This window comes from Parambassis ranga, chromosome 13 (genome assembly GCF_900634625.1).
Source record: "Parambassis ranga chromosome 13, fParRan2.1, whole genome shotgun sequence".
NCBI classification, from domain to species: Eukaryota; Metazoa; Chordata; class Actinopteri; family Ambassidae; genus Parambassis; species Parambassis ranga.
In genome coordinates, this window is record NC_041033.1 from 19,994,668 (window position 1) to 20,010,337 (window position 15,670).

General features: G+C 39.0%; 1 protein-coding gene across 1 annotated transcript in view; it reads right to left on the minus strand.

Annotated features, from left to right (window-relative positions):
* Positions 1 to 15,670, minus strand: part of cntn5 (contactin 5) — an 86,051-nt gene that overhangs the window by 51,769 nt on the left and 18,612 nt on the right. Inside the window, exons 2-4 of the mRNA XM_028420126.1 lie at positions 13,084 to 13,202; positions 5,289 to 5,498; positions 57 to 180 (exon numbers count right to left, since the gene is read on the minus strand). Of these exons, the coding sequence (XP_028275927.1) occupies positions 57 to 180; positions 5,289 to 5,498; positions 13,084 to 13,138 (389 nt within the window). The 5' untranslated portion in view covers positions 13,139 to 13,202. The remainder of the gene's footprint in view (positions 1 to 56; positions 181 to 5,288; positions 5,499 to 13,083; positions 13,203 to 15,670) is intronic.

Below are 15,670 nucleotides of genomic sequence, written 5' to 3' on the forward strand. Positions count from 1 at the left end.
CTAATGAACACTGAAAGATGAATAGCAATTAGGAGAGAGACAAATATATGTCAAACCTGTATGTGGGTGTTGGATTCCCCCGTGCCTCGCACTGCATCACCACTTTCTTTTCATCTGAATCCAAAGGAAAAATAGCATCATCTGGCTCCTGGATGAAAACAGGTCCAAACTCTTCACTTTCTAAGAGCGGGTGGGAAAAAAAGAACAGATAAAGACAAAGATGATTGCAATTATCACAACAGGAGCGCCACTCAGATTCAGCATCCAATTACCTCTTCTATTATTGGTTAGTAGATGAATTGACAGAAAAAGAAAATGTACAGCGCCATAGTGTGACAGAACAACAAAAAAGAAATAAGGCTGTTAAGAGGACTGGATTTGTTCAGACATTGTTCATCAAGGCAATGAGCAACAATAATGTCATTTTAAGATCCCTTTATGCAACTGATATAACAATGTACATTATAATAATGCAAATGAGCCCTTCAAAATATCAATAAACCTTTATTTCCCAGTGTTTTTCCTCCCTCTTGACTATTGGTGCTCTTGTCAACCTCTGGTTGATGATAACTGGCTGTGAGATTTTGGCAGATCCCTTTTCAGAGAGTGCTGATCATTAGAATAAAGAGAACCTTGAGACAAAACAACAGACCAACAGCAGAAACATCAGCAGCCTGTGACATCAGTGGTGTGGACAAAACACAAGCAACAGTTGAAAAAATGGCGCTACAGTCTGTTTTGTCCATTCCCTCTAAGTTCCCACAGTCTTTGACCGAAAAATCCTTGAACTGAAACCAGTGACTGAAGAGAGTCTGTGATGTTGGGGATGTTTCTTAGTGTAATATTTATCCATGTCAAGTAATATATAGTGTAAATAATCGGATAAAACAGCATAATACTTTTTAGTGATCGCAAAAATGAGAGGGGGGCAAGTGATTTCGGTGCAGTGTAATTCTTAAGGATTGCAGTGGGGGTACACAGAGTATCACTGGATTTCAAACACAGTGTTCAAACAATGGTTTCCAGTAGTGAACATGTATGGTAGAGGAAAGATCAGAAACATTGGTAAGATACTGTTATTTGTTTCTGTGTTTTTAGAGAATCATTTGATGACCCTTTTACCATAGAAAAACTAAATTTTTGTATTTGTCATGGGAGGAAATGCAACGCAATCTCTCCTTTCTCTGACAGCCCTCCAACATTGTTTACCATCCTTGTAATAGTCTACAGCAGGACTCCTTCTCAAAATAACAAGCTCTGCAAAATTACAAGAAATAAAACAAGCTGATGGTAAAAATGGAAAAAAAGAAAATAGAAAATGACCCCATCAAGATTTCAGAAACTGAGATACAAACACTGAAAGTACAGACAGTTCTTATCTTTGTGCTCCATGTTGTTCAAAAGGCTGCATTTACATGATCACAAGAGCTTATTTTTCATCTTGGCATTCATACTATGGCTCACTGCAATTTCCTACTCTCAATTAACACTGCACATGCATCAACATTTTTGCACATAGTTGTTGCTTTGTTGTATTCATCTGTTGTGACTATAATCCAAGCTTAAAAGCTGCAGTATGTTCAGATAAATTAGAAAATTACTGCTCATGCCACATCAAAGACTGCTCCTCTCGTGAGGTAACCATAGAGTATATAAATCAGACATTTAGAACACCAATGATGTGTGGGTTTAAGGCACCATCTGCCATCAAAGATGTGTAAACTTTTCTCTCTTTGCATGGCTTAAGGGATGAGCTGTACACGGGGGCACATATGGAAATAGGGTGCACTGCAGAATCAGGAGTCAGTGATAATTATGGCCATGAAAAAATGGAGAGGCACAATACTTGTAAATTGGAATCAGAGCCCTTTAGGGCCCTGTCCACAGGAAAACCAGCACGGGCATGTCCACAAGAGTTTTTTATCATATGGATGTTTCATCCACATGGATTCGCTGTTTTAGGAGCCTGAATAAGCTAATTCATATCCAGATGAATTTACGTAAATAACTGAATTCATCCTTCAATCTGTATTATAACCTCGCTGTCAGATGTATGACTTCAAATGACTTATTCTTGGCTTGTTATATAAATGATGGTCATACATACACTCAGTATCTCAATAGCTTTGTACTGCAGCATATAATCATATCCAAAAAGACAGCATTAAACAATAATCTATATAAAAATTACCTTAAAAATTCTATTTGGAAACTGTTATCACAGGGAACAAATACCTCAAGTTACTAATGCCCCATATCCATAATAATAAGCCATGCTGCTGTGATATAAATAAATATGTTACTGTATATGTATATGTTCCAAACCTGAATAACATTTGCTTATATAATGTGAAATTGTATTTAATATGTGCAAGTATAAGTAGAGTAAGCCACACTGTGTCTTGATCTGAGGTGCTCTTGTTGGTGATTTAAAGTGGCTCTCATGTAAAACTTGAACTGTCTTCAACAGAAATGTGCCCACATATTGATGTGTTTTCTGGTCTGCTGTTTTCCCTTTTTTCAGTGCTCCTCCGTTTCTTCAAAACTCTCTGCTCTTTGATCCGTCCTTCTGTTAACACAGAAGTGATGCTCTTGTAAAAGGCTTTCTGAGGTATGCTGCATCTCAGAATCTTCAACAAGACAAAGGAAAGTTGAATCCTGTGCTCGTCAGAAGAACAGTTCTTTATGAGATAAGACATTTATGAAGATTCTGAGCCCAGTAAACAGGCACTCTTTTTGTCTGTATGTGCCAGCACAGCACATCAGCAGTAATTTGAGTACATCGGCATACATGCTGTTTGTTCAAACAGACATAATTGCACTGATCTGTCTGTCATTGCATTTAATCTGGCAAAGCAACAATAGAAGACACTCAATCCTGAGTGCTTGTCACTATTTAGAATGTTTTTCCTCTCAGTGTATAGATAAACCTACCAACGGTTTGTCAGCAATTCACTGTTCTACAGGGAAATAAAAGGCTTTCGAAGCAATACCCTAATCACTGGAGGATAATGAATCAATATTAAGTTGCAAACCTTACTGTGCATATAAAGCAAAGGAACTCATTGCTTGTGAGGTTACAAATAAAAAGAAGAACACCAGACGTTTTCTACATCACCATCCTTACATACACTCAATAATATCAGAATGCTGCAAGTTCAACTTGGGGAGTGAGTCATGAAGTATAACAAGAATATTTCTGTTTCAAATAAAACCATAAGGTTTCTGTTTTCTGGAGTTTCCACTTAAAAAATCAAGATGTGGTGAGACAGATATCTGGAATAATATAAGATCATATGTAGGCCCAGCAGAGCACTGGGAAAGATAACAGGTTTCTGCTGATGTCTATGGATCACAGACTACAGGAACTGCACAGAATTATATAACATTATGTCTGTATGAAGATTTCTAATTATACAAAAATGTTCATTGCTTTCTCCTTAATATTGGGAGACTACACATGGTGCAAAAAAGGAAAAAACAAGTTCCACAATATTCAATGGAACCTCTTCAAATGAAAGCAGAAACACTTTATTGCTTCATTTTAAGATCAGTGTGCTTGAACCTTGACTTCCCGGCAGCACTGTGATGTCGGACACCTGGACCAAATTCAATCAGACCTTAATGTATATTAGGCTGCAGACAGAAAAGAGTATACATTCTGTTTGAGTGAAACAAACTGTGGGTTGGAAAGTCTTCAAAGTACTTAATAAATGGGCAATTGAACCACAAACCATCATCAGTGGAACACTTTGTTTTTTTTTTCAAAATTATTGCTTAATTACTGTGTCCACCTACACTACATTGTTATCGCTTGACAACAAGAAAGAGCTGCAGGAATGAGCCAAGTTTCAGTCCTGAAGGACATGTGCGTGTGTGCATGTGCGCGCGTGCGTGTGTGACATACAAACACATACACAGACATGTTTAAATCACTCAACTTCCAAGCGCCACGGCCATCTGTCAGTCACGCTGCCAAAAAAGCAATACCCCCCTTCAAGCCACCAAAGGTGCATTACTTTTTGGCATCTATTCCGTCCAAGGAACATCAATCCTGTGCAATGGTATAATGGCCTTGTCACCACTGACAATGGAGAGGCATTACCCTCACCTTGGTTATAGAGATCTAAGTCATTTTATGGCTACACAGTGATAATGCTGTCAAAAAGTAAGAAAGAGATACACAACTGAAACTGGGGGAAAAAAGGACAAAAGGCAGTTTTCTGCTTTCAATGTGACCAACTTCATTATTCCCAGTGTGCTGCTGATCCTGTTTGATAATTCACCAACTACTTCAGATTTACATTAATTAATTAATTGATGTGATTAATCATATATAAAAGCATCAATGTGTCATTACATCCTCTAGATTATTCATTCTTTACATCATGGTGCAGTAAGTGACCCATGTAAATTTATGACATTGTGTTTCTATGCCATGTCTGGAGTATTAAATCTTCCCTTTTGACAAAGACATCCATTACATCTACAGCTTCTATACTGACAGGAAACACACAGAGAGCTGGATATTGCCATGATCCCACTTCAATTTCACAAAGGGCATGACCCTGGTCACTGCAGACCATGCACAGTGATAATGGTGAGGTAAGATTCATTTCCAGACCAAATCTAAACAGACGGGAAGCCTGCACACATAAAGCTAGACCAGAGATGGCAGACGGTTGGAGTTCTGAGATAGCAGAGTGCATTCACACCAATCATGTTTGGAGAAGTTCAGTCAAACACAGGAGTGTCCAACCTTTTGGTTTGGTTCATTTCGGCAGGTGGGAGCACTGTAATCTGCAGGCATGAAGCCAGTTTTTTTTAAGGAAGTTTCATATGAGGAAAGTTGAAAATTCAGCTCTTGATCCTGCATAAGATGACTACAAACTGGTTGGTTATTACTGAGAATGTGATCCAGGACTAACACCAGGAAATAACCTAAAAAAATATGCATTAATGCAGACATTTGATAGCTAGCAAGGCAAACCACTCTTTATAGATAATCATATTCAGCTTTCTCTTCCTGTTTTCCTAACTAATGAACACCACAGCGTCTAAATTATCCAAAGTGCGCACAAGTGTTCATTATCCTTGGCTAAAGTTGCAGATAAAATATATGCAGGAAGGATGTGTTCCCAGATTGCCCTCTTAATGAGCCATTTAATTTACATTTGATTTTGTTTAGTTGTGTTGTAGGCATACGTTTTAACAAACAACCAGCAAAACTTTTCCATTTTGTTTCAGACAAGAGCAAAGTATATGTTACAAAGTGTCATTATTTTTACCTTCACTCCTGTAATCCTCATGAGAGCTGAGCAGACTCAGACCTGACAGGGGGTGACTGGGGAAAGCGGGCCAGTCGGGAGTCACCAGCCCACCGCTGTGGTGTTGTTGAGGTCTGCTGCGCGAGTTGAGCACTGACGAGGAGCTGTCGGGTTTCATTCGCAGTACCGCTGCATAAGATATAGGCCGTGCTGCAACAGCTCTTGCAAAGTCTGGAAAAGAAGACAAAACACAGCTCAGAGTTGCATCAGACATAAAGAGAGGCTATCCTAAGTGTCTCAAATCAATGCTGAAACAGAAATTCTTATGCAAATTATAACTTCCCGATGCTACACAGCACTATAGAGAATCATTTGATTCTGTGCACAACAAACTAGGGTTTACAAGGCAGAAGAACACAAGAAAAGTGAAGACAGCCAAACAAAGAGGTGTCACGATTCAGAAACAGCTCAGGTGTAAAAGGTGAAGCATCCTACACACCATAGAAAATACATGTGATGTAATAGATTTGCTTTAGCTAGACAGATGTCAACGTGGAGCTCCCTGTGAGCCTAAAAATATTTCTCTTCTTGCAATATAATTATAATAATTTACCAAATCACCACCAAGGAACATTTCAAAAACTCTGTCACACTGAGCTGCAGTACTTATTAACATACTGCAAAACAAGTTTTTATGATTTTGCCCTTTGCTGTGTAACTGCCATTTGCTGTACCAGCCTGAAAAAGCACTTATGATGCCTTAGGTAAAAACATGCAATTCTTGAAAAAAAAAAAAAAAGAAGCAAAGACGCAGTGCATACTCTGCAAATCACTGTCATCAAAGTCTCAAAATGAATAAAAATGGTAAGTGTAACAGAACAGGAGAGAACCAGCTTCTTTGACAGAGGTTCAGAATAATATCCTCTCTGTAAAAGTACAGTGGAGGCTGTCAGTTCTCATATATTACCTCTTACTTTTGAAGAATTATATCTACTTTAAGTGAGATAATGTGCCAGTGTGTTGCACTTTTATGATACTATAAATATAACAACTCAAACAAACAACTATTATTTTCACATTGACAGCCTATCAGCAAAGTATATGTATAATGCAACTAAAACAAATGAATAAAACAGAAACATATCTGTGCACACACAATACTAAAATGCAAAGGACCAGAAAGTGGAAGTTCAGAGAGAGTCTAATCAGTCTTCTGCAAAACGGGGGGGTGGGAGTGTTTTGCACTACATGATAAAGTGCTATGAAAGAACTGAACAAAACTGAGAAATAATTATGTGTCTTTGGGGACTTGTCAGCTGCAAAAATACTGCTATCTACAAATGGAGAGCGGGCAATTACTGTATTACATATTCTGGGGAGAGGCAGGATATGGAACTCCATTTAAAATTAAAGGTATTGTGAGTTTCAAAATTGAAACGCAAAGCAATTAGTAGTTAGTTGGGTAGTCAGTTAAATCATTTATCTTGCTGAGAATCAGCTCATTCTTACCACTGATGCCCACAACAATGTTAAGCCTTTTACTGCTATTGTTACTACTTCTGTGTACTTAACATCACTTATTTAGACAAAGTTTAATACCCCTTATCGTTTTGTTTGCAGTACAACTGAATGCTTCTTAGGAAACGTCTTAGTACAGTAGGGTGCATACGGCTATATAAACACGCTTTAAGAGGTTTATACTGTATAAATTAACATACAATACTAAATAAATCAAACTGCAGGACGCTGAACAAGGATTTTGCTGGGCAGTATAATCTAATGGCTTTTTGCGCAATTAGAAACAATGGATCAATTATCAAGAGAGAGACACAACATAATCTCCAGCTTTTTATTTGACACTGAAGTTTCGCAGCAGACTGAACAGCAGAGTGAAAGTTAGCCCACTTGTTGCAAACATGCATGTTTGAATCTTAGCATCTCTCTGACTGACGGCTGTGCTGTGACAGTTGCAGCATGGTGCAAAAAAGCTGAATATGATGGCAAAGGAACAGCTTGTTATAAAAACAGGATGATCCTGTTAAAAGATGACAGCTGCATTGACTTCATTTAGTCAAGGTTCAAAATGCTGTCGGAACAAATGGCTCATTTCTCTTACTTAACAGGCGATCTACATGTAAACATGCCATACCGCGTTAATGTCAGTTGGCACACTTCTGTTGTGGTTTGAAATGATAATGTAAGCATGCTTCATTATCGTGAATGTGATTTCACAGGAAGAAATACTCCACTTTGTACCTGAATCAGATCAAATCAACCAGAATAAAAATAATTACGATTCATAGAGATTTTCCTAGAGATTTTTCGCCTGAAGCAGCACTGAGAAAAGTGAAATTATCTGACAAAATGAGTAGTAGTTCAAACAAAAACTCTAGGATGCAAAGCCCTTTTCCCTGTGGTGTTAAAGCAACCTTTAGCTGCTGGTTCAGACTGGGCCAAATCCATAAAGAAAACCAGTTTATTGCAGTGCAAATGTTGTAGAGGGCCCAGAACTTGTGCATGGTAATCAAAGCTCTGGAGTCACACGATAACATTTTTTAATATAACATGACTCTGTGGTTAGGTTGTCAGAAGAATGCCGTACTCAAGACATGATGCCATAGTTTATTACTATTAATGTCTGTGGAAATGGTAAGTGTTGTTGAATTGGATTATACTTGATGTTGCTAGGTGTCCCTGTAGTAATAAACTACAAGCCCGAAACAATTCTTGACAGCAAGGTTGACTGCTACAAAAGAAACTGGTCACTGGGGGTGTTTGGATTGACATTTCTCATTCAGATGTTTGCTCATAGCAGAGAATACAGATGTTACAAATATGTACACACAAATACAGACACGCAGCAGCCTATATACATATGTTGCTTGCAAATCTGCCCTTATGTCCCTTATGCATAAGTCACAGGAATATTTTGTCAGTGACAGCCTATACATTCTGCATGCAGTTTTGTCAAGTAGAAGTAACCCAGGAAAACAACATTCCAGAATGGGGCTAAACCCTGACAAATGCTGCATACTAAAAAAAAAGTCTCTTTTGTTTGTTTGACTACTGAAGCCGACAGGCACTTGCTCTTGTCTGCTGTCACCTTCATCTGATAAAAGCAATGACCCTTGCAGATCCCACTGATCCCTATCTTTCAGAGGGTGCAAAATCAGAAACACTCATTGTTGTTGAAAGGGCTGCACCTGCTGTGTTTCAGGGAGCTCTGGAGCAATGCCATCAGCGATCGTTTCAGGCCTTAACACCACCTCCAAGATAACATCAACAAAGAAGGCAACAGCCATTTTATACTTGAACAAAGAACAAAAAGCCAAACGCGCCCTGTTACCTTGTCCGTATTGTCATATGTACGACTATTTGAATGTGTGTTTGTTTGAATAAAGATCAACTTTTTATACTAGTCTGCTTTTACAGGAATAACACACGAACATAGCTTTAAATCAGGGAATAACATAGCAAACAAAGCAACAGCAGGGGTGAAGGTGAGGCTAACGGAGGATGGCATGTTTCAAGTCAACAGAGGTGAGACCTAGGGAAGCAAAGCCCGGAGAAATGCTAAAAAACTCATCTAGCTGTATTAGGTCATTGAGTTGACAGTGCACTGGAGACAATGTGTGAGTCTGGTGAGGCTCTGTATGCAGTCTCTGGACCACAGTGTGAAAAATTAATTAGAATAACATACAGTTAAGTAGGTGAGACGCTCATGGGGGCTCAAGTAGACGGACATGATTAGCCATAGCCTGTAAGATTAATGAAGACCTTCACAGGGAGATTATATTGACTGAAGCTGATTATGCTTGAGACCATTTATTCAGCAGAATATCATTACAGATAGAACAATCCATATATCATATGCAACCTCACCTCACCTCCTATCACAGTGGACTACTTACTAAAACCCCAGTCTTTTTCCCTGATCCTCCGTGTACTATGGGGGATTGTATGATTTGCTTCAACCTTGCCAGAGTAACAATGAAACCACAGTGGTGTTGCATGATGTATGGTGTTAATGTGACAAACCTCCTAAAGGGGAAGTGTGTGAGCCTCTATCTAGTATGCTATGATTTTACTTTAGCAATAAAATGACACAAGATCAGAGGTTGTATACTGTTCCCTGTATCTAAAAATTGAACCGAATGGCAACAAACTACTTGTATTTGGCTTGAGGCTGTGCAGCACAAACTTTGGCGTCCACACAGAGACTCATTGTATGTGCTTGTATACCAAGATCCCAGGGTGCTGAATGTGGATCACTACACCGAAGCAGCTTGACTGCCAAGACTTGAATAGTGTGTCAAACTTCTCAGGGTCACAGAAATAAACAATGATTTTTTGGTTAATTTTATTTCCTGGACTCTAGCTGTGAGTACGAGAGAGGCAACACAAACTACGTTCTCCTGCCAGTTGGAGTACATCCATCAGTCCCTTGTGGTAGGAGCAAAAATAGATTATTTCACGCAACTGTACAAAGTTGATGCAGAACTGTGAGAAGCAACTGTTGCTTCTTGCTCCTAATTTAAGTGACATTTTGGTTACTGAATGCATAGTTAACCCCAATGCCTTGGAGATGACTTTTTAACCACAGCTCCATATTTTTTTAAGTTTATTTTTCAATCACAGCAAAATATTCATTGCATGGTCCTGCTGTGTGTAGTGCATGCAAATACTCATTCGTTTCCCCATACGGTGCACAACCATAATTCTGGTGTGTGACTCTTTTGCCCTTGGTGAAAATGACTTCATGCATCACTTATACGGCACCACACATCTATATTCCCTGCAACCCACTTTTAATATTGAGATACCTCTGAGTTAGCCGAGGAACAGCTGAATTACCATTCCACACTTAACACTCCAAGCAACATTGTATTTCAATCACCGAGACTTGGGAGGGTGGGGGAGAGAGGGGAAAAAATGGCTCCAGACATCATGCTTGCCCAACCCACTTTTAGATATGAGAGAAATCTAATTCTGCTTCTGTGTGATTTAAACATCTATGCAATGAAAAAACGATTGGATAGTGGAGACAGGTATGGAGGAAAATAAAACAGCAACTACTGTCTTCAAAGTAAGGATTTTCAGAATGTTCAGAGAGAACATTAGGTCAATAATCCATTACACAACCCATTGTGTCAAAAGTATTATAATAGACAAAGACAGCTGCACACCCCTGGGAACGGCTGCTCATGGCTCCCGCTGCTGATAATATTGAAAACCAGTTAGAAGTGCGGCACTCTTACCAAAATGTGACATGCGGTATTTCTGATAGTTGAAAGGGCTAAAAGCATATTCAGTTCTCAATGCTGCTCTGAGTGAAGTGGAAACCACTACTTGGTCCAAAATTAGTCGAGCAATTGTTGAGTAAAATGAACAGTTTTATCCTCCAAAACAGAATCTATGTACTTAACATTTACCAGCAGGCTTGTCAGCTTTGATATCTTTTAACACTTCGTATCGCAATGATGGTATCAGCAGCACGGCTCGACAAAATGTCCAACTCTAATTTGTTTTCAGCTACCGATAAGGCTCAGCTGTTAATGTGTGGATGGGTAATGGCAGGAAGTATCTCAGATCCACCGAGAGTCTCTTTAATACAAGCATACATGAAGGAGATCCGAACATTTCTTCCACGGCGGGAAGAGCAAAGAAAGCAAACAAAAGTAAAGGCGTATCATTTCAGGCAAGAATATGCCTAAGGACAAATCTGATGTGTAGTGTGTATGTCCATATAGTGTTTTTATGCCATGCTCATAAAACTTCATTCGTGTACACTGTGATATATCTCCTGGTACTCTCATATTACAAATACACATGGCATTATAGTGGGAGAAATGCAGAGGGGAACTGCATAAATGCACCAAATGTCATGGAAACACTGTGATCATCAATTTGGGAGAATGCATTTATTTATATGTGTTATGTAAATGCCACAGACAGAGACCCCACATGATTGGATATAAAAATGTATTTGAGCTATTATGGTTGAAATAGCAATCTTGGTAAAGACAACAACAGTCTGTGCAGCCATATATTGTTCTCCATATGAGTATGGAATTTAACAATAGAAAAATCAACACAAAGAAAACCTTACAAGGACATTTTTTCTGAGAGGCAATTATTTTCCAAAGCAGTAAGACAACAGGAGAGAATGTAGTAGCAGTAGGCTGAGACACCTATAATGAGCAAGCTGAGCAAATTCTGTCAACTATATGCGTCCAAGGTACCAAGGAGCCAAATCCTGAGATCAAAAATAAAAGGTTAGAATAGACTCAGCTGAAACAAATTAACTGTACAAGCTGCAGAGTCCCCGTCTATAATCTTGATAAACTAGTTAAAGTCTCAACAAACATTACAGTTCCTAACAATTTTTTGTCTAATGCATAAAGTTTGGTTGATTACAACAAATCTAAATAACTTTATTCCCTCCCAAAGTTACTGCAGAATTCAGGGATTATAGTACAAAAAAATGCACCTTGTGGTACCTTCAGTACTTCACAACACATAGGACGTATGCGTTGTCCAGACTCGCAACACCTAAAGTTATTGATTTTCCATTTCTTTGTTCATCATTGCTACCCCAGACCCTAGTGTAGGGTGGCCTTTCACATGCAGTTTTGGCTTCAATGCAGTCATTAATAGGTCTTTTTCCAATAAAAAATGTCCGCAGTTTATTCAAAATCTAACAATCCCTGGGGTGACAGAGACAGCTCAGAACTTAAACAGTGGTTTCCATTTAATAGTATGGTTTAACAAGCAGACAAGTGAGGTCAGCACTGTTCATTTGACGCCCATAAATGAAGCACAGCAAGAGCCACAGAGTGCATGAACCCTCTGCTGGTGGGTTGAAAAAACATTAAAAAGGGGCAGAATCCATTAGACCAACTGACCAAGAGAGACACTTTATATAGAACATAAAATTGTGCACTCACTGCTAATCACACTATTGCAGTATACAACAGCAGGAAAACTAAGCTTGGAAGATTGAACAGAAGACTGTCTTCTATCTAACCCCTTGTCTGTCTGTCCATCCATCCATCCATCCATCCATCCATCCATCCATCCATCCATCCATCCATCCATCCATCCATCCATCCTCCCATCCGCTGTCCATCCATCCATCCATCCATCCATCTGTCCAGCCAGCCAGCATGCTAAGCATGCTAAGCAGTGCATTTCAGGCGTCTCCTTCTCTAGTCCTTTTCTAGTAACTCCTGGGGGATCCCGAGGTGTTCCCAGGTCAGATAAGATATGTAATCCCTTCAGCAAGAGCCCTGCCAGGTTAAAGTTTTAAATTGCTTCTGGGCCACTATAGCAAAAACAATACGTCATTGGTGTTTTGGACAAGCACTCATGTCTAACAAATTGAGTGTTGACACTCGTTTCTTAATTAAGTAGAAAAATATTCGTCTAGTAATATCTGGCAGGCAATTAAGCTACTATTCAAAACTGTCAGCAAACAGAAAAAAGTGCAGTTGTAAAGAGGCCTTATCAGTGGCGGATGGTTGTTACTGCCTGTCAATTATCCCAGACTTAGAAACCAAAGAGAGTGGGTTTACTGAATAATCATGGCATCTTCACTTCTTTTCATTCTTAAATGCGAAATTCATAATTTCATAGATCTAGATACCTCTTCTTCATGTGGGTGGTGCCCTGCCCTTCACAACCATAAATATATTCATTCTCCCAGCCGTGCCACTTTTACAACTGCCATATTATTACAGTAGAATTCAGCACTTGTAATTTTCGGTTCATCTACTTATGACTATTATTTCTGAGCACCACCCTTTGGGTTTCTTACCTGAAAGGCCACTGATGATAGACAGGAGGAGAAATGGTTTCCATGGTGACCCCATACTTCTTAAAGAGGGTCCCTTCTGCCAAAATGTTAGCAGGTCTGCTTCTTCATTAAAGCTGTATCTACAAACAGAGAGAACAAAAGATCGGTTAGTGGGAAGACCTACACTATGTCTAATTATCACATGCATGGAGTGGCACCCCAAAGAACACTAAAGATTAAAAGGAATCTGCATTACTTTCTTGTCCCTCGATCACACAGAGATGTTCGCACCACACCATGCGGCCCACAGGGAAATTACACATGACAAGATTGTTCAGCACCCCACCATTTCATGTAAACATAGTGAGTTACAAGCCTTCTCCCTTCCTGGAGTTTCTACACACTCTACATGCATCCAGTCATAAATTCCCATTATGTTTCACATAGTGACAAGTGTCACACGTCTGCTGTTGAGGAGGAAAAACAAATAAAAAAACAAACATGCTGCATAAAATCAGTTGGACTGTGACCCACATCATTAACTAGGCTGCTGATTTGATATGTTTCTTGTACACTCCAAATACACAGTGTGATAGGCTATGTATGCATCTTTCTTAAAGAAAATGAATACAATGATTTTATTAAAAGTATTAAAATAAACCCATCATAAAAGCCGCTCTATGAACCATACTGTATATTATTGAATGCCTGCATTTATCAGTATATTCTGCTGCCTACTGTATATATTAATTATCAAATTATTAATACCTTTCCTGTAACTTTATTCTGATCTCTATTTACAACAAATCACTGGGCACCCATACGGAATTCTGCACTGCATTACGTTTCAAACACACTGTACACAAATCCTTAAGTTCAGACCTTCACCACACTTAAATCCTATAAATTTAATGATTCCAGCATTGTAAATTCAGCATCAATACATGACTACAACAACACTGATATCCCGAGAATAATATACCTGTAATTACGAATGACAGTATTATTGGGATACATTGCTGTTTTTGTCGGCCCACATTATGAAAAGTGTGTTGTGCTGACCCTGTTACACTCCACCAGCGCCATTCATCTCCACAGAAATGTATTTATCTGAAAGAAGCGTGCATCTGTTTGATTCCCTGCTTTGTTTCTCATCCTCTCTTTATGTCAGTGACAGCGGCGGCTCTCATATTCATTTAAGTTGTGCCTGTGTCATTTGGATCATTAATGCCGTGGCACAGACAGCTCTGAGAGTTGAGGGAAGCATGTCGAGATCCACTAGGAGTCATCTCACATTCATCATTTATGTCTCCTTGTCTTTGGCTCACCTCATTTGCTCCCCTGCAATGAACAATGCAAAAGCAGTGGTCTTGGTGGATTAAACAATTGATGGCATAGCAATTAGGCTGTTATTCAGAAAGAGAGAGGATGAAAACAGACACTGTTACTTTTCCTTATAATAACAGCTGTTTTTTTATGTGACTGCAGGCTGTTCACCACATGCAGCCAGCTTCTTCTATGACTTTAAGCCTTTTCTATTCAGATGAAAGTTAACTAAACACGGGGGGTGATACCATAGTTGCCATTCTTTTCTTTACACTTCACACTTGCTTTTGAATGTACACATTTAAACAGCTGAAGAGCGACTGTCTAGACAGCTGTCTGGTGAAAAGCTCTCTCCTTGAAGGAAAGGTTTCTCATACTTCACCTCACTATGACCTTCCTCGAGTCTGTCATACGAGGAGCACAAACGTGCGATAGAACATCCACCATATTGCATACACTGTGTTGTTGTGTATGACTGTAAAAATTGGCCAGGTACTTGATATTGATACTGAGTAGTACTACTTATTTCACTAATTACCATTAAAGTTAAATGACTTTAAACACTGCACCTGCTTCAGCTTGGCTGCTGTGCAAGCCCTGAAACTGCATTGCTTATAGTAAGTATCACTGGAGAATAAAGTTCACATCAGTCCACTGCACAGTTAAGCTGATGAGAGACACTGGGCTGCATTTTCACAAACTCATGCACCTTCGGCAAGACAGCTTCTTAGTGATGGCTGACAAGGTGACAACATTTTATCAACAACCAACACCGGCTGGTCAAAACAAAGGGTAGGAGTTTTTTATTATTATTATTCTCTCATTTCTTTAATGGTAGTTGCTTATTTGTTGCTGGCTCCTGCTGCTAGCATTAGCAAACTTCTTAATCTCCGAGTTGTGTCGGGTGTGCAGACATTTCTGTCAAATTGCTTTTGTTAAATGAGCTGTTTAGTAGGGCTGAGCTTGCATACTGTTCTTTTCTGTATACTACATTGTTATTGTCAGAAGAATGAAAACAGTAAAGTAGTGAATCATTATAACAATAACTCAAAAAATATGTCTAGATAAAATAACATGTTTAGAAAACTCGCACACTCGCTTTAGTGTACATTGCTTTTATAACTTGACTTATGGTAAGAGCGATGTGAATCTTTTCTGACATCTGTCAAGTATTTATCATTTTTGAGAGAAGAGTATATCAAGTGTTTCAGCACTCATCAAACCTACAGTTCACTCCACTTGACTGCTTGATGTCTCACAGAACTCAGAAATCCCATCTGCA